At 47.1% G+C, this 22,684-nt stretch overlaps 1 protein-coding gene across 1 annotated transcript; it reads right to left on the reverse strand.

The window, feature by feature from the left end:
- Window positions 1-882: 882 nt before the first annotated feature.
- IL1B (interleukin 1 beta) lies at window positions 883-9,628 on the reverse strand. The gene is made up of 7 exons (XM_036311659.1): window positions 9,532-9,628; window positions 9,052-9,113; window positions 8,501-8,552; window positions 7,035-7,239; window positions 3,761-3,919; window positions 2,389-2,519; window positions 883-1,601 (listed from the first exon to the last, which is right to left on the reverse strand). Exons 2-7 carry the CDS (start codon window positions 9,096-9,098, stop codon window positions 1,389-1,391), a joined length of 807 nt encoding a protein of 268 aa, XP_036167552.1. The 5' UTR covers window positions 9,099-9,113; window positions 9,532-9,628; the 3' UTR covers window positions 883-1,388.
- Window positions 9,629-22,684: the final 13,056 nt, after the last annotated feature.

Raw genomic sequence — 22,684 nt, forward strand, 5'->3', positions numbered from 1 at the left:
GCCGGGGAGGAGCCTGAAACCAAGATATGTGCCCTTGACCAGAATTGAACCTGGACCCCTCAGTCCACAGGCCAATGCTCTATCCACTGAGTCAAACCAACTACGGCTAATAGTAGTTCCTTTTTTGTTGACAGCCTGTTAACATATTTTTGTTGGATTTTTGCCTATTGTTTCGTTCTTGTTTCTTCTAATGTTTAGAAGGAACTCTATATACCAAGAAAATTCTTCCTTTGTCTGAGATATGAGTTACAAAAGTATCTTTTTGTGTTTTGGCGTTGCTTCTGGTGACTCCTGCAATCCTGGCATCATTCATTCTTACATCCCCATGCCACACTGGTCCATGTCTTCTTCTTTCTTTTCTGTTTCTAGATGGGGGATTGCTGCTTGTCCTTGAGGCCTGACTCGTATGTCGCCCGGTGACCATCATCCTTCACAGCAGACCTGTCACTCCCCTGATACTATATCACCTTTCCTTGTCGTGTTGCCTTCCTTTGCTTGTGTATCTCTCCTGTCTAACTAGGAATGCCTCACCTTTCTTGTTTCTGTGATCCCAGCCCCTAGTACATAGCATTTGCTTTATAAATGTTTGTTGAGTCAATGAACAGAGAAATTATCAGCAGCTGTTTCCTCAACCGTCAGTCCTATAATGCTACAGCTGATCCTGTTTTCAGATGAGCCTTTTGCACCGAATATCCTTTTGTTGAAAAACAGAAAAGCAGGGTCTGTGTGGGATGTGGCTCTGCTGGGCAGGGATGTTTCCAGGTACTTGGTGGCACTCTGTGAGGAGCGGGCTGCCAGCTCCCCGGCCAGGCTCCCGTGCCCCCATTTATCTTCCCTCTTCTGTGTCAGATCCAAGAAAAGTCAATCACCACATGAGAACAATTTTATTTTTCAGTGAAATTTATTTCAGAATTATTGAAACAGTATCTTACTTCTCATTCACAAATATTCCTATAAAAATAATCTGAGCTTATTCAGCCTGGTGAAAGGGCTCGATATAAAGACAGCACACTCATCCAAATCACATGGGCTCCTTAGATATTGCAGACTGGGACGGCTGCTTCCTGGCCCCCTTGAGCGAAATTAAATAGATGAACCCATAATAAATAAATAAACAGATAGTTTAAGTGGTTGCTTATTGGAAGCTGGGCGCAAAGGACAGGGGGACTCTGTAAACCGAATGTGCAGTGGTTTCTGCCTGGCTGGCTTTGTATGAGCAGAGAGGCGAGAGGGTTGGCTCTGGGAGGAGGGGGCTGCTTCTCCCTAATTAATGTGGGGAAAGCAGCTGGGCATTGTCTAGACCACAGTGAAGTGCAGCCCCCTGCCATGTTCAAACCCTTCTGTACCCTTTCTGCAGCCCTCGGATGACAGCACAGGTACAGGCCTCTTCAGTGAGTCAGGATTTCCATGGTGAAGTCAGTTATATCCTGGCCACCTTTAGTACTTCCCAGGAAGACGGGCGTCTGGTCCGCTTGCGAGGTGCTGATGTACCAGTTGGGGTACATGGCAGACTCAAATTCTACCTTGTCCCTGATTTCTTTCTTGTGGAAGATAAATCGCCTGTCTATCTTCTTCTTTGACAGACCGTGGGGGTCAAATGTCTGCAGTGAAACAGAAGGAAGAATTTCTGAGAGGGAAGGAACAGAGAGACTCTGGGGAGACTGTTCTCTGGGTCAGCGAGAGAGGAAACCGAAGAGCCAGGACTAGAGCCAGACTCCCGAGGGATCTCTGTGACCCCAACTTTCTATGTGGTGTCTGACAGAACTCTTATCCTTTTCTAGAACTGAGTGTCAGATGGCAGGGAGCATAATATAGGTGGGCATTTTTTAAAAGTGAAAATTAGGTTAAGGCTTCCGGGAGTGCCTCGTTTCCAGGGATTTTTGCCGTGTTGTGTGTGTGTGTGTGTGTGTGTGTGTGTGTGTGTGTGTGTGTGTGTTTAAAATAAATTTTTGAATGGCCTTGGCTAAAACGACTTCAACTTGGAAATGAAGCTTTAGCTAAGAAATCTGGAAGGTGGGAAGAATTGTGATGTTGGGAGTAGAGTGGAGATGACAACAGGTGACAACTCTCTTGAATCGATTAATTTCCCAAAGTGTCGTGTATCAAATGGAGCAGCCCTAGCACTGCATCCTCTGTTGGGTGTTGACTGGGCATAATATCAGTAGTGAAATGATTTAATTTTCTGCGGTGGAAGTGAAAGTTGCATGCATTTAACAATTGCATATTTACAGTTCTGCAAATTGTCAAGTAGATCTGCCCCCAGGTTTTCTGGGTGATGGTGGCGGCAGGGGGTTGGGAGGAGAGAAGGTGGTTGTCTTGGAAGTCAGTGATGGCTAGGGGTGCTTCAGAGGAGTTGAGAAGGGCCTTTGGCTGCTGGTGCTCACTCACCTCCAGCTGCAGGGTGGGCTTCTTGTCCTTGACCACGCAAGACAGGTACAGGTTCTTTTCCTTGATACCCAAGGCCACGGGTATCTTGTCGATATTCTCGTCTCCTGGCACGAAGCTCATGCAGAACACCACTGGAGGAAGAAGAGGGGCCTTGTGCTCAGGGATGCACAGCAGGGTAAGGTTGGCCCAATCACTGGACCCCAAGCCCAAGACTCGTCTAATTTAGGCTCTTCTGTAAGAACCTCCCTATGGATTCTCACTGGTTATAGCAGGGTCAGTTGGTTATTCCAGTTTTTCCCAGAGAAGGTCTGGGGACTTCTCAGAGCCTATTACAGTGGCAGGGAAGAGTTAGGGAGTCTAATTTTTAAAAATTGAAGGAAGGAAGGAAGCCATCTTGTCATGTGGTGATGGGCCCATCTCACGAGCAGAACGATTTGATCAATGTGAAAGGCAAGCAAAGAGGTTAAGCTGGCCTCCTGAAAGAAACCAGGCACACATCTATTCCAAGATGTAGAGCAACAGGTGGGAAGAACTTGGGCAAGGTGAGGCTTAGCTGGGACAAGTGGCTGCAAAGACAGACACTCATGTTAAGCTTCCTTAGTCACAATGGTTTCACTTGGAGGCCCTAAGGTCATGCTCACAACCCAGTTCTAAAGAAACAGGATTGTTCTGGCCTGGCTGAGAGCAGGATGCTTCCCCCCAGGGGTGCCTCTCTCCAAGGTCAGCAGCCCTGGAAGGGAACACACTGCTCCTTTCAGCACCTCCCGTGGCCACACCCCTGCACATAGGGCTCAGCCATGGTGGCAGGGTGCCAGGCAGATCCCACAGCTAATGGGCTCCCTAGACTTGGAAGATTTTCCAGTTATAGCAGAGAGATAAACATTTCTGCTTGTCAGTGAAATTTCCCTATAAGGGCCCATCTGGTGTTGGGTAGGAAGGCTGTTAGGAGCACAGGGGCAGGGATGGAAATGGGAGCGGACACATTATCTCTTCACCATTCTACTTTCAACCTCAACCACAGGAAACAAGAACCCACAGGCAGTTAGGTCATGTCCATCCAATGTCCCCTTTCTAATGCAAGCACTGATATCGTACTGTTGTTAGATGACTTGGCCGGACCATGATCCTAGGTGTACTTGAGCAGTCTAATTTCTTAGAGTTACATCTCTTGCCAGAAAATGAATATGCTAAGGGAGTCAATCTGGTGTCATTGCTGGGACCCCCCCCCCCCAAAAAAAAAAACCCTTATGTTTTTATAACATGTTGTTTTCACTGATGTTGATAATTTGCCTTAATATTCCACTTCGTTGAAAGTGTGGATGACCAGCAAGCTGCCAGGGTGCCAAAAGAGGAATCAAGATTTCCTACTTACCTTGTTGGTTCACATCCTGTCCATTCAGGTGAAGAGCCTGCAGCTCATGTGGTCCAGACAGCACCAGGGATTTTTGGTTTATGTCCCGGAGCCTGCAGTGCAGCGATTGTAGGGATGCATCACACTCATAACTGCCATCCCACATGCAGTCGATGGATTCTGAAATGTGGAGCACATGTATTGTTTAGGTACAAAGCGAGCAGGGCAGGCCTGATGAGAGGCATTGGGCTTGTTGGAGGACACACACAGCTCAAGAAATTGTAACACAGTGGGGAGGAAGTTAGGACGGGAAAGAACATCGGATGTGGCACCTTAAGACATGGGCTCAAGCTTCAGCACTGCTGCTTGCTATGGATGAGCAATAGAGCGACTTAAGTAAAATGGCGATCCAATAATACTGGGCCAACAAGGGCATGAAACGCGCAGGAGATAATGTAAGAGGAAGCACTCTGAGAATGACGGGCTGATTTGCTAATGTGAGTAGTTATTAAGGTCTTATTTTGAGGATAGTTTCAACTAAGAGATGATCAATTTGGTATCTAGGCTTCTCTGTCTTCCTCCCACCGATGGGCCTAATATTGTAAAGGGCAGTGATGAAGGAATGTTCGAAGAGTTTATCTGAACCAAGAATTTGAGGACATGCCCGGAAGCAAGATCTCAACAGACTGAGAAAGTGTTCCAGGAGAATGACAGTTTGGCAGGTCCGTCTGTACACATTAGAATCAAAGGGCCTTCGAAGGTTTCCCTTTTATGGTAATTTAATTTTTTCCTAAGGTATTGGTAAGACGGAGAAATGTCCTCTCAGTGCATCTGTTTCTCTTCTTTTTCTAAATCCCATTTCAGTTTTCTACAATCCTTCTTAAGGTGCCCTGGCTTTCTACCATAGAAGCACACTCCTTCCCCTGTTAAGAAGGCCTTTGGTGAGGTCTGGCCTGATTGCTGAGCTGCTGGAGCTATATATTCACAATTTTAGTAGCTTTATTCCCCCCCCCCTTTTTTTGGATAGTTTTAGATAATTGATCATCCAAATTACTATTTTCATATGTTCTAATAGTTAAATCAAGTTCCTTTGTTAATCCATTAGAGCCCTGGAGAGGATCAGGGAAACCTCTAGTTAGATTCTTTAATTCTGTTCTAGTCCAAGGAATGTATACCATTGCTAGTTTCCCCTGCCTGCACTGGCTTTCCCTAAAGGGAGCTGCCAGTATTTCTGGTTTCCCCAGTTTATTCTAGTCTTGCTTTCCATTCTCAGTTTCCTCTAGGCCACTAGGGAGTGGAGGTGGAGGAGATGTAGGGGCAAGAGAAGGGGGAGAGAGAAAGGAGGGCAAGTCCATGCAAGAAAGCAGAGGATAGAGTGGGGCAGCTTGAGACAAATGCCATATGATTTCATTTATATGTGGAATCTAAAAAACAAAATAAATGAACAAACAGAAACATAGATACAGAGAACAAGCTGATGGTTGCCAGATGGGGAGGAGGTTGGGGTGATGGATGAAAAAAGTTAAGGGATTAAGACATACAAATTGCCAGATATAAAAACAGTCACAGGATGTAAAGTACAGCATAGGGGATTGGTCAATAATATTATAACTATGTATGGTGTCAGATGGGTACTAGACTTATGGTGGATCACCACATAAGGTATTTAAATGTCTAATCACTATGCTGTACACCTGAAACTAAAATAACTTTTTATGCCAGTTATAGTTGAAAAATAAATTTTAGCCCTAGCTGGTTTGGCTCAGTGGATAGAACATTGGCCTGTAGACCGAAGGGTCCCATGTTCAATTCTGATCAAGAGCAAATGTCCAGGTTATGAACTCGATCCCTAGTTGGGAGGGGCGGGGAGGGGTGCCGGAGGTAGCTGATCAATGATTCTTTCTCATCATTGATGTTTCTATCTCTCTCTCCCTCTCCCTTCCTCTCTGAAATCAATAAAAATATATTTAAAAAAAATAAAAAAAAATAACCAAAGCAGTCTTTCATTTTCCTCCAGTCCCTGGGTTACCGCACCTTTATCTTATAGTGCTACCGCAAGGGTTTTCTAATAACAGCTCAAATAAAGTCAGACCTACGACCTCAAGCAAAAGGAGGCTCAAGATTCTAAGAGGAAACTCACCCAAGATCACCTGACGCGAAGCAGGAACCGGTGGGGCTCAGTGGGCCCCTGCTGGTACCTAGCTCCGGGTCCAGGGTTGCAGGGGGTTCTGGGTGGGCTTATTTAGAATCCTGCTGGCTATGCCAAACACATGTTGACAAGAGAACATCCAGTTCTGTAGAAAGCTTTATAAGAGTTTATCTGAGCCCAGATGTTGAGGACATGCCTGAAGCACAATGTCAACAAATTGAAAAAATGCACTGGAGAATAGCAGTTTTTGGTTGTTGTTAATCCTCAGCAGAAGATATTTTTCTCATTGATTTTAAGAAAGCGTGGAAGGGAGGGGGGAGAGGAAGAGAGGAGAGAGATCAATGTGAGAGAGACACATGGATCGGTTGCTTCCTGCACATCCTCCCAACTGAGGTTGGGGATCGAACCTGCAACCCAGGTACATGCCCTTGACTGGGAATTGAACCCACAACCTTCTGGTCTGCATGCTGATACTCTAACTACTGAGCCACAATGGCCAGGGCAGGAGTAGTTTTGCAGCTTATTTTATGCAGTAGAATCAAAGGAGATAACGCAGGGAAGATTACATTGGTGGTAGATGTAGGGGGCAGGAGAAAGCAGAACAGGGATATCTTTGGGATTAGATAAAAACAAAATGGAGAGACACACACTTCCTTTACCTTGGTGGCTAAGGGACAGTTAATTACTATTTGCAGCACATAGAGACATAGAGATGGTTTGTGGGAACAAGAGGACAATAAGGGGGTCTGTGGTCTCCTGCTTTGGTGTCTATAGTTGTGCCCCTCGGGCATAAGGAAAGAAAATCACTCTGACATTTCAAAAGTGTGCTCTCCTGAGAAGCGTAAGAACAATGGACAGGGTTCCTTAAGGCAAAGAGTGACATTTGCTAAGGAAGCTACTAGCTTGGGACTTCATGGCCCACATGACTGCCCAGTTAGCAATTTGTAACCAGACCATCCTGGGCGGTTCCTCTGGGTCACCAAGCTTTCCAGGCCTGCATGTGGCCTCCTGAGCTTCTTGGGTCTGCTATGTCGCCTTTTTCATTCACTAGGGTTTCAGCTCCAGGGGAGTTTAATTGATCGTTCTGTTATGGACACAGAGAAGGAAGTGAGCAGAGATCTATCTGCCCTGAGTGCTCAGAAGTACCTTCTTTAAAGATGAAGAAGAAGAGGCTCCGTAGGTCGTCATCCTGGAAGTCCTGTGGGCAGACCGTGGGCACTTTCCTCAGCTTCTCCACGGCAACGATGACCGACACGGCCCGCCTGAAGCTGGAGTTGTAGAGCTGGTGGGAGACTTTCAGCTGGATGCCCCCATCTCCCAGAGGGCTGAGGTCCAGGTCTTGGAAGGAGCACTGTGGGAAGACCAGGGAAGGGAGCTTGTTGAGGTGGCCGGGCCCGAGAACCGAGTTGTCATCAGAGGGGTGGGAGGACCCTGAGGTATAACCGAGCTTCTATGGAAAGACTCGCATCTCTCTAAAGTCCAGAGAGGTTAGGTGGCCTACCCAAGGGCACGTGGCAGGTTAGAGGCCAGAATGTGGGCTTTTTGATGCCAATTGTGGCATTCTTTTTGAATAAATCCAGTTCGTACCTTGTGTATCTTTTGTACAGCTGCTCCACTAACCATAAGTTTCTACCTTTTTACACGTTATACCTTTTTGCATCCCTAATACTCTAACACTATGCATTTAAATTTTTATGTCAGTGGTGATTATAATATTTTCTATACATCTATGCTCATTCAGCAAATTTTTAATTATTATTTTCCAGAATGCTGTTTCATAAGCATTCTGCAAATACATGAAAAGTGGTTGCTATTTGTAAAGTGTGTTACCACTTTGCTGTTATTGGAGAAACTGTGTAACTGTAATAAGATTTACCGAGGTTGTCCTAAGGTTTAAAAGCTTGAGAGACAGTGGAGAGACCTTTAATGGCACAGAGGAATGCTGACTGTGCGACCTGTGACTGACAGTCAGGTGGCTGGGAGAGGCAAAGGGCCAGAGGGAGAAGCCACGCCCCACTCTGGGCTGGACTGAACCAGTTATACTGGTTTCCAAACATTTCAGGTGAGACCCAAAACAGTGAAATGACTTGTCTAAGATCAAACAGCAAGTGAGTGATTTTCTTTCAACTCCCAATTCATCATTTTGGTTACATCATCTACATCTTGTCATTAACTCTATGCCAGGGAGCAAAAAACTCTTCCACCTCAAAGCGGGGCAGACATGTTAACTATCAAGGTTATCTCCTCTGGGTCTCAGAACTTGGCTCCAGGGAGTATGCAGGCTGAGGCCCTCTCCTAAAAGGAGAATCAAATTTATGTTGACCCCCTTGAAACCTTGGCTGTCTTTCTGACATCACACAGCAAACCTATCACCACTGCCGTGCCCCTGGCCCTCTGTAAGCATGGTGCCATCACCAAGCCTTAGTGAGTGAGGGTGTGGTGTGAGAGCCACGCAGTGGCCAGGTCAGCATGGCCTGCACCGGTCTCACTGGAAGACGTGACAATCATCCTATCACAAAATACCACAGGGTCAAGGTGTCCCAGACTCTTTTCCTTGAGCCTTTCCCAGCTCAAAGCCCCTCCATGGGTTGGATCTAAGCTCCTGGTCTTACCTTAGTCTGTTGTGGACCATCAGCCTCAAAGAACAGGTCATTCTCATTGTCACTGTAATAAAGTCAGAGACACTGCTCAATTATGTCTCCCAGACAAGTTTATTCTTCCTTCCTGCAAACAGTCATTCCTGTTCATAGGGAACTACAAGCAGCATGTCCCTTACGGCTGCTGGAAGCTGGTAAGTCCCGTGGGGATATGCATGGGACTCCCAGGTGGCAGGACAGGCGTGGGTGCTCCCTGAGGGATCCTGGGGCCTAATGTCCAGGCCCTAAAATATGAGCCACTGAAGCCGGACTTCACCCTGTGCCGCCCGCCTGGCATCTTCTCTGCCCTCCTGCCGTCTGCAGGAAGCCCAGCAACAGCACCGGGGTGCCCGTGGGTCCCAAGGCCGGGCTTGTTGGGGGAAATCAGCATTTAAACCAGGCTAACTGAAACCCTGCTTGCCACTGAAGGGTGTAGAGTGGGGACAAAGCTGGTCTCCACACACAGACAACACTGCACTCTTGAATGAGGAGCCCTGCACCCCACTGGTCTCAGTCTCCCCACTGACCTGTAGTAAGCCATCACTTCATTGGCGAGTTCAGGCACTGCTGCCATGGCTGCTTCAGAAACCTGTGTGAAGAGGGGAAAAATGAGAGGCACGTGCCATGCACCGCCTGCAGGTGAGTTTCCCTCAGCACTTAGTACATGAACAGCAGGCAAGGAAACAATCTTCGAATGAATGAACAGATGTATGAAAGAACCTCCCTTTGGGCCCAGAAGGAAACATTTGCTAAGCCAAACCCGAATCAGGAGCGCATCTGTTGGGAGCAGGGGCTTTGACCCTGACCTCTCAGGGGTCAGCTGCTATAAGCAGTGGTCATTTCCAGAACACTTCACAAATCATAGCATAACCGTACACCTGGCATTTGTGCAAATAAATCCAGCCCTCAGGCATTGAGGGAGAGAAGGAGGGAAGGAGAAAGACAGAAGCAGAGAGACAGAGAGACCCCTTAGGACCTGATCATAAAAGAGTTGGTTGAAGTCATACCCGAGCAATGAAGACTGGTGAACAGAACAGAATTCTGGACTAGCCTGTGTCGCCTCGGAGAGGAATGCTGCCTGCCAAATTCTCTCTCAGTTTTATGGCCTTCAAAAGCAGAAGTGAAGAGAAATTTCCGAGCTGAGAAATTTCCCCTTTGGTTAACTGGTGTCACAACCAAGTTTAAAAAAGAGGATGATGGTAACTTCTGGGAGAAGGCAAACTGAACGAATTCTTTAGTACATGGAAGGGCAAGTGGCCATGACCTGAGACACATAAGCACACGTGTCCTCATGCAAATAAACATTGTCTTCTACAACCATTATGCAGACCATGTCACTATTATTGCGGGACTTTCCTAGGTTAGAGAATGTATTAATTGGAATTTTGGTAGGTATTGCGATGAATCTATAGATTGCTTTGGTAGAATGAATATGTTAACAACATTAATTCTTCCAATCCATGAACATAGGATATCTTTCCATTTCTTTGTGTCTTTTTCAATTCCTCTCATCAATGTCTCATAGTTTTCAGGGTACACATCTTTCCCTTTCTTGGCTAAATTTACTCCTGTTTTATTATTTTTGGTGCTATTGTTAGTGGGATTGCTTTCTTTACTTCTCTTTCATATATTTTGTTGTTAGGATACAGAAATGCACCAGACCCCAGTGCAGTGCCTGCCTCGGGACAGCCCTCACATTTTAGAATATGAATGAGTAGCTGGCTCACAATCGGTGCATGGAGTCTAGGAACAGGGCCTTCCCGACCCACTTTGGCCCATTGCACGCATCACAGCACTGAATTGAAACCTTGCACACTCATGTGGTACTGCAGGAGGCTGTGAATCTTTTGAAGCTGGGTCTACCACACTGCCTGGTATGTGAACTCAGACAGTGAATGTGTGCTGCCTGAGTGCATGAGTGGGAAATTTGACAGTGTTTTCTCTCAAATAAGCGTGTGCCTACGATGTGCCAGCTGCTGTGCTTGCTCTGCACTGTCCAAGGGAGAGGGCCTCTGACTTGCAGGCAGGAGAGCCAGGGATTCTACTGCGGGGCAAGGGCAGCCCAGTGGGCATACTTGCTAAGCAGCCTTTGGTTCCTTTTTTAAAAATAACTATTGTTGAGAGTATTACAGATGTGCCCCATTCCCTCCCACCCCCCCCCACCCCCCCACCCACTATTTGCCCCCTTCCACGCAGCTCCTGCTCTACCCCAGGCCTTCTCTGCACTATTGTCTGTGTTATGCATATAGGCATATAAATTCTTTGGTTAATCTCTTCCCATCTCCTCCCCTGTTCTCTCTGAGATTCATCAGTCTGTTCCAGGCTTCCATGTCTCTGGTTCTATTTTGTTTGTCAGGTTAGTTTGGTCATTAGATTCCACATGTAAGTGAGAACATGTAATATTTGTCTTTCTCTGACTGGCTTATTTCGCTTAGCATAATACTTGCCAGGTCTCTCCATGCTGTCTCAAAGTGTAAGATTTCCTTCTTTTTTAGAGCTGCTTAGTATTCCATTATGTAAATGTACCACAGCTTTTTATCCACTCATCTACTGATGGGCACTTGGGCTGTTTTCAGGTCTTAGCTATTGTACCAAGCAGCCTTTTGACTCTTAGCTTGGCTCCTAATGCCTTTATATCAGGAAGGCAGACACACAAATTCCATCTTTGGTAAGTTACATATTTCACGGGAATCTAAAAGTTGCATATTCAATGCATCAATTTCTTGTGAGTTTCATAAGCAGTAGCCTGTTCCCAACTCTGAGCCCTCATGAAATTGGGTGTCTGGCTCTGCAGACACCCCAGAGGCCTCATCTAGGGATCCTGGTGAATTCTTGTTTTGCCTCCATAGTATCTACTCTACAAAGTCTCACTGAGGGAACCACCCCCTCCCTCAGAGTCTTTGTGTTGGAGTCAGCAGGATCTGTTGGTCTGGAAGCTCTGTGGGCTCTCCTGACAGAGAACATGAGATTCTCTCAATCTGTAGATGTGATTAGAAGCTGAATGAAGGATTAGAGCCAGTGACAGGAAGTGAGGTATGCTAGGGACTGGAGCACCATGTTTGGGCTTTCGATAGAGGTAGGAAGCTCGAATCTACTTCTCCATCTCCTGGTGTCGAGGATATATGAGTCTCATTCTTCCTGCTCCAGGGGAATTTTGGAGTTATGGGGCAATGACCCTTGACGTTGTTATATACAGTAGTCTCTACGTCTCATCCCGGCCTTGTAGCCTGCATGCAAAACCTGGCAGCCTCCTGTCCCTCTCAGGAAGTGAAACATCTTATGTCACGCAAGCAGCTTGCATAATACACGTATTAAACACTGCCTCTCCAAGTGCAGGTCATAGCACTTCCTTCTCATCCCCAGGGCAGAGAGCATCTCACTACAGAGACAGTTGCCCTGGGTGAGGGCTGGGAGAGCGACGATAATGTAGAAGGTGATGCAAACCCCAGGAAACAAACCCAGCAGAAGTTGGGGGGGGGGGTGGTGGGAGGGGGTGGCGCGGCGGGCAGTGTCAGGAGCTCCATCTTTGGGGGAATTCTTCAGCTCTTGCATCTCTCAAGCCCTTGTCAGATGCAAGTTATCCTCTACTCTGGCAGCCCCTTCCTCCAATAGAGAAGAGTGACATTTGTCCAGAGTAGCAAGTGCCATGTTACCATCTTATGTCGGATCTTAGGCTCCTACCCTCTCTTATTAAGATTGACCACACCTGCCCTAACCGGTTGGCTTAGAGGATAGAGCATCGGCCTGCGGACTGAAGCGTCCCAGGTTCGATTCCTGTCAAGGGCATGTACCTTTGTTGCAGGCACATACCCAGTGGGGAGTGTGCAGGAGGCAGCTGATCGATGTTTCTCTCTCATCGATGTTTCTGACTCTCTATCCCTCTCTCTTCCTCTCTGTAAAAAACTAATAAAATATATTTTAAAAAAAATTAAAATAAAAAGATTGACCATACCCAAATGGTCTCCAATCATTATGAACAAAAAGACAAGCAAAAAGATCATGGCTAGTTTCTTACATTATCCTAGGTCAGTGGAATAAGGTCTGCTCTTTGCCATGGGCCAGTCCTTTAGTGTTCATTCTCTTGCTCAGAACAGAACTAAGCCAGAATGGTCCCCGCCATTTCTCCAAATCCCATCTCATCCTTGGCACTGATATCCTTACATTGTTCTTGAGAGCCTGCCTGGCCTTCCATAATTTCTATGGGTCTTGTTCGCATCTGAAAATGTCCTGTTATAGCCATATCTGTCTCCATGGCTACCTCTCTCCTTTGCTTTCTGCTTCGAGGATTATTCAGGATTGCACAGTCTGATTTTTAGTTCGAGATCTCTGCTCTTCATCTTATAGCATCATCTCCTTGGGCCTGCATCCTCTTGCACCCTGGTCCTCTCCCTCAGTCTAGAACAAGGAGGGCTTAGCTGCATGAGCAGGCAGCTGGGTCTGATGGGATGCATGAACTCCAGTGGCTTCTCCACCTCTGGGAGGCCAGTGAAACCTTGACCTTCCTTTGGATCCAGCAACAAAGGCCCTGGGGTGGGTGAGGTGGATGCCAGGACCCTTCTACTCTGTGTCTTTTCTCACATGAGACATTGTAAGAGTCGGCCACAAACACAGGGTTCTGGTACACTTGCATCAAGAGTCTGGAAATGTGATCCATAAAGGGCCATAGAAAAAAGGCTGCCACACAGGACCAAGTTTTCAAAATAGGTCTTCACAGTGAGTGGTGTTTGATAAGGTAGTTCCAGAACTGATTTGTCAAAGTTAGCCAATGCTGTGCACAAGCTCAAAATTACATATTAGACCTAGTAGTCATTTAAACAATAGAAAAGGGGCAGAGAGTAAATATTTTAGGCTCTGCAGCCCATACAGTCTCTGCTGCAACTGTTTAGGTCAGCCCTTGTTGTGAGAAAGCAGCCACAGGTGACACATGGGTGGATGGCCTTAGCTGGGTTTGTCCTGCAGGTTGTGGCATGCAGGCCTCCTACCACACCCTTGTATTATACATTTTTCTTGGATACAAACTTAAAAACAATACTAAGAAAACAAACCCACCTGTCCTTTACTGAGCACCTACTAAGTGCCAGGCACTTTTGTCTCAAGGTCTTATTTAGTCTTCACAGTAAACGTTAAGGTACATAGAATCGACCCATTTCACCTATGGGGAAACTGAGGCTGGCAGAAGTGACTTATCTAAGACCATACAGCCAGTAAATACTGGAACCATGATTCAAACACAAGTTAGTTGAACCCAAACCAGATGGTTCTAAAAATCACTTTTAATTGTTTGAACATTTATTGGCCCCTTCTTGTGCTGTCCACGCTGCCCTTTCTCAAGCATCTGATTATATTTTATACGCCATCTGGTTGTCAGTTGTATGAATCTCAGCAGCTCTATCCCTACATGCTTCCACGTGGCCCTTCCACCCTCCCTCCTGACGCTCGACCAGGCTGTGATGTGTGTGTGAACTTTCTTCTTTCTCCTTCTCTCAGGGCCGCACTGGGACTTTCTAAACAGGGTTTTCAGTTCTCTCTCTTCCCTTTTCTGAGTCTCTTCCTTATTCCTCTTTCCTTTTTCACCTGCTACTGGCAGCTCTGTCGCTTGATTTCCTTTGTCTTTTCCTTTTCTCTGAAGGCTTTGTTATAGCACTGTCCAAAAAATCCCTTTAGGGTTCTGCCCCTGGAATTGTGTTTGTTTTTATGATGCTAAAAAATTCTTCTCTCCTAAAATCTATGATAAAATGCTTCTCTCCTAAACTGCCTGTTGTGTCTGATTCTACTAGCGGGTTGTTACATCATCAAAGGTGATTTGGCCATTTCCTTCCAGGGTGCGGCTAATTTCACTTCTCCAGTCACTTCCTCCTTATTGGCTGGAACTGGGTCTTCTATTTTCTGGGAGAAGAAGTTCTCACAATGCCCCTCGGATTTGCTGGGCATATTGTCAAACTCTCCATAGCCATCTCTGCAAACTACTGAGCAATGTGGAATGAGGAAGCATCAGTGTCATACAAGTTCAGCCCAAACTTCAGTACAATGAAAAGATATTCCAGAATGCACCAGCGTCTGACCTGGGTTCCGTTCTATCCCTGACATTAGAGATTTGGAAAATCTTCCAACACTTAATAATGAATCTATGAGGCCGACAGACACACAGGACCTGTTTCAAAATAGGTTTTTCCAAGGAGGGACGCTGGGTATGGTAGTTGCAGAGCTCTCTGTCAAAGTTAACCAGCGTTGTGTGCAAGCAGAAAGTTATATGTTAGAACCAACAGTGGTTTAAAAATATCCTTCTTAGGCCCCGGCCAGGTGGCTCAGTTGGTTGGAACATCACCTTGTACACCAAAAGGTTGCAGGTTTGATTTCCCTCTTCCTGAAAGTCTGCCCTGCCTGGGCATCTGGAAGGTATAGGACTGAGCAGAGGGAGGTATAAAGAAATGGATGTGGGGCTCCGGTATCAAGATATGACATGAAGGGGAGTGACTCTGGGTGCATCGGGAGGAGCAGGAGGGCCCTGAGTGCCCGGGTGGCTCAGCCTGGCTGCTCCAGGTGGCTGATGTCACCTGCCTCCAGCTGGGGGCCTGTCCACGTCTGTGGCTGTGGGATGCTTGTGGACTGGAGAGCTTGTGGTTCACAGCTGTGCTTGGAAAGGCTCCCTGTTTCTTTTCTTTTTTTTAAAATATATTTTATTGATTTTTTACAGAGAAGAAGGGAGAGGGATAGAGAGTTAGAAACATCGATGAGAGAGAAACACCGATCAGCTGCCTCCTGCACACTCCCTACTGGTATGTGCCCGCAACCAAGGTACATGCCCTCGACAGGAATCGAACCTGGGACCCTTGAGTCCACAGGCTGACGCTCTGTCCACTGAGCCTAACCGGCTAGGGCAGGCTCCCCGTTTCTGTGGGTTGGGTAGAAGCCATGGCCTCATCATGCCCCAGTGCAGTGCCACGGGGCAGTTCAGACGGGTCTTCTTCTCTGAGGCCCCGTACCAGCCGGCACTTCTCACCTCTCGGCCTCTCCCTCTTGCTCACCATGCCCAGCACACAGGCCTCCTGTCTGATACAGAACTTGAACATGCCAATCTCGGCCCTGACAGCGGGACAGTGGTTTATCATTGTTGAGTGAACACTGATCAAATGATCCCTCCCTCCAAGTTCCTGCTTCCTGACTCTTGCTGGCTCCCATCTGAGGTTTCACTGCCTGTTCCCCAAAGAATGCGGGCCCTGGAAGGTTAGTCACTCAGTTCAGCACCTTTGGGTGGGTGGCTCATGAACCTGGGTCCTGCCTGGTGGGCCGTGCTGCTCTGGCTAACTGGCAAGCTTCCCTGCCTTCTCTCACTTCCGCGTGGGGGTTCCTGAAATTGCTTATTCAGCCTAGAGAATGACCTTGGCCCCAGGGGTTAAGGCAACTGAGGCCTCCAGCTCCCATCTCCTGTCCTGAGCTCCCGAGGTCAGGTTGTAGCTGAGGGACAAGTCTTGTCCTAGGGAAGCAGCAGATCTATCTGGCAGGTAACAGACTCCCACAAAGGTGCCCAACTTCTGGCTCCGTTTTTCCTACCCACACTGTGTGTCCAGGCGGAGAGAGGGCAGAGTGCTGCCTTGTGCCCCTGGGAACCCCCAGACTGAAATGTCAGCATCAGCAGGGGCCACATCCGCCAGAGGACTTTGCTCAGCCAGTCCTGACACGAGGAGCCGAGCCTGTCTGTCATTTTACAAGTGGCTTCATTGATAAGGGGACTTGGCTTAGAGCTGACTAATTGTTGAACCATTTAGCACTTAAGTTCTGTAGACAGCTGGCCTCAGGGATCAGCTGGCCTTAATTTCCTAGGAGATACTTTTTTTTAATATGTTTTTATTATTGATTTTAGAGAAAGAGAAAGGGAGAGGGAGCGATAGAAGCATCAGCATTAATCGGCTGCCTCCTGCACACCCCTGCTGGGGATCGACCCCGGAACCCAGGCATGTGCCTTGACCAGAAATTGAATCCATAGAATAGAACCAGTGACCTCTTGGTGCACGGGTTGGTGCTCAACTACTGAACCACACTGGCTGGCCTCTTAGGAGACACTTTTCAAGAATCAGGGTTAGCGTAGGATTCACTTCATACTCACCTTGTCCTGGGAAAGAGAACGTAGCTCCTACTTCCTTCAAGTTCTAGTCAGGAAGAGAGCAATCCTACAGGTGGGCAATGAGCTAGTCATGTCAGCACAGGAAGAGGACCTTTCACCTGAATTTGCTCCAAGCAACATGCCTCCTTGCTGGTCCACAGGAAGATGCTCTGATGTTACTATGGACACATCTGACCCTCCTCACTGCTCTGCAGGCTCCTAGAGGTTGTGAGGCCTCCTTCCTGTGACACCTTGCTGTGGTAATCACTGGGCACACAGACCCGGTTACCACTGGATGCAGGATTCTGATAGGCACTCAGTGGGTGAGTCAGAAAGACAGAGTTGGGGATCAGATGGAGCTCTGTCCCCCTAGCCCCAGATGCCACTCAACTGGCCTGATGTCCTTATGTTTAAACTGAGGACAGCAGACCTATCTCTCAGGCTTGTTGGGAACAAGGCCCCGTATATGAAAGCATCTACCAGAGAAGGACTGGGGTTGATATGAAGGACATATTGGTTGGCCAACCTCCCTCCTTCTTATTTCACTGCATTTCCCTCGAATCTGCTGGGTGGGAGTGAGCATGTGTAGTGGAAAATGGGGCCCAGTTGCCCTGGGGCTGCAGTGAGGTGGGAACTCTGTCCCTGTGTATCACTATCCCTTTGTCTCATTGGTTCCCTGATCTGTGTATCCACACAGAGACCCTCCATGGGTTCAACATAGGGGCTTCCTGAGTTTCCCAGCTTCCTTAACAATTTAGCATCATCTATTCCACAGAATAATTTCAGTTCAGTTAGGAAGTCAATGATAAGTTAAACATAGATACTTCTCTTCAGGGAGCTTATCTTGACCACAAGGAATTCCTATTAGGGGGTGAGAAGAGGCCAGTGCCTCTTGGGAAGGCTCCACTTGGTCAATCGTGCACACAGACATCCTCTTCTTGACCACAGCTTTCCTGCATCCTCCCTTCTATTCTCTCAAAGCACCAGTTCTTCTCTCTTCCTAGGGCCTCCTGCCCACAGACCCTTCCTCTCTACCTCCCCTCTGCGTTGGCCTTCTTGTCCATTCTGTTTGGTCCCATGCTCCATTCTTCAGCCATTTCTTGCTGGTCTTGTCACGTTCTCTTCCCAGCTCTCACTAGACAACACCCAGGCCAGGTGGTGGCGATGGCCTGCTTCCTCTGCATCTCGGTGGGGGTTGTGAAGGGCTGTTGGGGAAACCCAGCCTCGCAGATGACTGCCACCTCGATGCACTGCCACCCTCTGGGCTCTCACACTGACCCACAGCACGACAGAGCTTTCCTAGTCTGCTGTCCACCGCAGTGATTTCCAATGTTCACCACTGACCTCAGCTCCTGGCCCCAACTGTCCCTCACACTCCTCCCAGGAAAATAGCCCCGTCATATGAGAGGGCCTCAGCATTTCTCACTATGCTGCCACTGCATCCCGGCCACCCCACCCAGCTGTTCTGCTGTTGCTGGAGGGTAGAGGCTCCTCATCCTCGCTGGGCTCTTTCATTCACCCAAGCCCTGAACCTCCTGACCTGCCACTGCATAATAAAGAATCAATCTGGCCATTGTCAATGATTCTGGCAGGGAGCTTCTGAAGCCCCTGGAATTTCCTCAGCGACAGATACATGATCTGACGCTGGTAGGGTCCCTAGATAGTTTCAGGATGGTGGCCGGTCTCCAGAAAGATCAGCCACATGGTTAGAGGGTTGGGGCTTTGAGTCACAGGATACCAGCCCTTACTCCTGCAACCTGAGAGGGAAGGGGACTGGAGACTGAGTTTGATCCCATGGCCAATGATTTAATCAATCAGACTCACATAATGACATCCCCTAGAGTTCTGGACCCTGGAGTTTCAAGGAGCTTTCTGGTTGGTGCTGGATGGTATCACCTCCTTATGTATCTTGTCATGTGGCTGGTCCTCCTGATTTGTATCAATAATAATAATAATAATAAATAATAATAATAATAATAATAATAATAATAATAATAGCACTTTGATGAGTTCTGTGAAACTTTCTAATGAATTACCAAATTTGAGAGGGTCATGAGAACCTCTAAATTTATGGCCAGTCAATTGAAAGTGAGGATGGCCTAGAACCCCTGAAGTGCGACTGGCATCTGAGGCAGGATAGTCTTTGGCCATGCCTTTAACTTGTGGGGTTTGCACTAACTCAGGGTGGTTATGGCTACAGTTGAACTGAAGTGTACCCAGTGGGAGTGAAATGAAATACCATCTTCTCAAGGATTTTGCTGTTTTGATCTCTCTCTCTCTCTCTCTCTCTCTCTCTCTCTCTCTCTCTCTCTCTCTCTCTCTCTCTCTCTCTCTCTCCCTATCTCTATCTCCCTCTCTTCTGCTGGCTCCTTCTCCCCAGATCTAGTCATATCTTGCCTATCTAAACCAAAACAAGGAAGACAACACCTTTCTCTACCTACTTATTGTTTCTCTGGGAAGAGTGCCTTCACTTGTTTCTCCCGCCACTTGTCATCCCTCAATAGTTTTGCTTCCTCCCAACACTTCATTGAAACTTTTCCACTGGTCATTTTCAGCCGTATTTGTTGTTATTGTTTTGTTTTGTTTTTAAACCTTGGCTTCTCAGCAACATTTCATACTATTGACCACTTTCTGTTCTTCTTACTCTACAAGCCCCTCTGGTGCCACTTTCTGCAGTACTCCACTGGTTTTCTTATGGCCACTCCTTCTCAGTTTCCTCTACAGTCCCTGTACTCCCCTTAGCTATTCCAGATGGCGCCTATGTTCACTCCTGCCCTTCTCTTTGATTCCTAGCCCATGGAAGTCTCACCATCCTGGCATGAGTCATCTCAAAACTTTCTTCTCACTCACCACTCTGCCCCACAGCTAATCAGCCACCCCATTCAGCTCCTTCTCCCTCCCAACACCTCATGTCTCTGCTCTCTGCCTCTGCTGCTCCCTAATGCAGAAGGCAGCCCAGGCTCCTCCTCATACTCCCCCTGTTCCCCATCCTTCAGCCTCATGCAAGCCTCTGTGGTAGAGCCACAGCCTACCTACCTGGCCTGTGGCAGGTGGCAGTGACTTTCTGTTGAATGAATGAACGAATGAATATTATGTCTTTGCTTAAAACCCTTACATAGTTTCCCATGGCCCTTGGAGTCCAAGCTCTTGGGCACAGTTCCAAGCCCTCCTGACCCACCCCTTGCATGCTCCTCTCTTTGGCCTTGAATGTGTCACACTCACCTTCCCTCTTTCTGTAACACCCACCCCTTTCTTGGGTCTGGTGACTATTACTCATCCCTTACATCTTAGCTTTCATGGACCTTTTCCTGTTCCACCTGCTGTATGTTTCTAGTTACTTCCAGGAAGAAATATCTCCCTGCCCCAAAAAACAGAGATATTCTCCTACATTTTGTCCTAAAGTTTTGCCTTTCTATCTGTGCCTTTAATTGCCTGGCTAGCAGTATCTCAGTATCTCCCTCATCCACATTCTTGGCGAGACTTGCCATAGCCAGACGTTTAAAGTTTTGACAATCTATTTGGTGTCAAATATATCTGATTGTGATTAATTTCTATTTCTCTCATTTTTAATGAGGTTGAACATCTTTTCAGATGGTTCTACTCTTCTATGAAACTCTTTCCTGCTGGATTTTTTTCTTTTTAAATTATATTTTTATTGATTTCAGAGAAGAAGGACGAGGGAGAGAAAGATAGAAACATTAGTGATGAGAATCATTGATCGGCTGCCTCCTTCACGCCCCTTACTGGGGATCAAGCCCACAACCTGGGCATGTGCCCTGACTGAGAATGGAACCATAATCTCCTGGTTCATAAGTTGATGCTCAACCACTGAGAGATACTGACTAGGCTGGGTTTTTTCTTATGTATTTGCAGGATTTCTTTATAGATATCCTGAATAGCAATGCTTTGTGAAATATATATGTCACAAATGTTATATCCCAGCTTGTGGATTATCTTTTTTAGTTTTTAATGGAATCTTTTAATGAAAAAAAATTAATTTTAAAAATGAAGTCAACTTGATCAGTTTTCCATTTGTGGTTTATGCCTTTGGTATCTTGTTTAAGAAATATCTCCCTGCCCCCCAAAACAGAGATATTCTCCTACATTTTGTCCTAAAGTTTTGCCTTTCTATCTGTGCCTTTAATTGCCTGGCTTTTCTGTTGGAGAGCAAGTACACGAGGTCAGGGGCATCAGTCTTGTTTCTTTTTGTCTGTTTGTTGTTTCTTAATTCCCAACCGAGGATATTTTTGCATTGATCTTTAGAGAGACTGGAAGGGAGGAGGAGAGACAGAGAGAGAGAAACATTGATGTGAGAGAGGCACATTGATTGGTTGCCTCCCACACGCACCCTGAGCAGGGCTGAGGGATAGAGCCTGCAACTGAGGTACATGTCCTCGATTGGAATGAAACCCATGACCCTTCAGTTCTCGGGCGTATGCTCTATCCACTGAGTCAAACTGGCTAGTGTGCATCAGTTTTGTTCCATGTTGACCCCAGACCCTGTGTGGTGATGGGCACCCAGTCAAGGGTCAGTGACTTACTGACTAAGTGAATGGCTGAGTGATTGAAAGAAGAAACAAAGTGAAATGGAATTCAGAGGAAGCAAGAACATCTGTGAAAGGTGAAGGAGGAGATAAAGTAGGACTGTGGTTCTCAATCTTGGGTCTACCCTGGAACCCTCTGGGATGCATTAACACATGCTGTGGGGGCTCCAGTCCAAGAAGTTCTCCATGACTGGCCTGAGGCATGGTCTGAGCATCAGGCAACCCCAGTGTAGGGTCAGGGCTGACAGCCACTGGGTTTGGAGGTAAAATAATGCAGTGGTCAAGGATCAACAAACTTGGGCTTGAACTTCAGCCTTGTCACTGACCAGCTGTGTGCTCTTGGCTCTTTGCTGGCCTATGAAATGGGTATGATAACACTGGCCAGCCTCCGTGTCTATGGGAGTTAGAGAAGATAAATGTGTTCCTGGAATAAAGGGTGTTCTTCATACCTTGTAGTATTTTGATTTTTGTTTTTTCCTTTTTTGAGGAGGAGGTGGCATTGAGCCAGACCTTGATGACTGGTTCAGACATAAACGTATAGTGATTGAGAGAGAAGCACAGGTCAGGTGGAGGGAATACAATGGTTAAAGGGGCAGTGAGAGAACAGGCCTGCTAGCACTGTAGAGAAGGCAAGAAAGAGGCTGGGGGTGGGGGGAGGAAGGTGGCCAGCCAGGTGCAACCCAGCTTCTCAGGGTTCCCATGGACACTGTCCTCCCAAATGTCCAGCCAAGGCATACGTGAGCAAGGGTTCTGGTCTTTCTCTCTCCCTCATTCCAGAAAAGACCAATGTCTGGTGTTTAGGAAGAGAGTAAAGGAAGGGGAAGTGAGGGTCAGCGGAGCAGAATTCAAGAAAGGAAGTCCATGCAGGCTGGCAGAGGATGAGGCTTTAGGTCTCCATAGGAGAGGCTTGGAAGTGGGGAGAAGTCCACCTTAGGCCAGGTAGGATGCATTTCGTGAAAAATGATTGGTAGGACGGGGACCGTTTAGTCAGCTTTCTGAAGTGCCAAGCCTTTTCGATGGTTTTTAAAAGCCACAGAGAGGGGTTTTAAATCTGGCTTTCAATTTCCTAGGTTATCAATATAGCAATAATTGGAACAATAATTAAGTTCACAAGGGGTTGGCTAACAATCCTTATTATGGAAAACTCAAGTGAGCAGCCTGGATGTACTCTTGGTACTGGAGGTGGCTTAGGATGAGCTCCAGGTTCATATCTTTGACTGCTCACCTGGCATGGTCACCTGGCGGTCCCATAGGCATCTTCAGCTTAACATGTCCTGAGTAGATGGATGGTTTCCCTGCCCCACCTGTCTCCCCCTCAGACCCCACTTCTCGCTAAATGGTCCCAGGTGCTTAAGTAAAAATCTTAGCCTTGGTCCTGGATTCCTTCCTGTGTCTATCCTGTCACAGCCCTCAACCCATTTACCCAACATATCTCTGCCTTTGTGTTGCCAGCTCACTCCATCCCCCCACCCCCCAGGTCCACCGCCTGCTGCCTAACACTCTACATTACCTTCA

This window comes from Myotis myotis, unplaced genomic scaffold, assembly GCF_014108235.1.
Source record: "Myotis myotis isolate mMyoMyo1 unplaced genomic scaffold, mMyoMyo1.p scaffold_m19_p_59, whole genome shotgun sequence".
Taxonomy (NCBI): Eukaryota; Metazoa; Chordata; class Mammalia; order Chiroptera; family Vespertilionidae; genus Myotis; species Myotis myotis.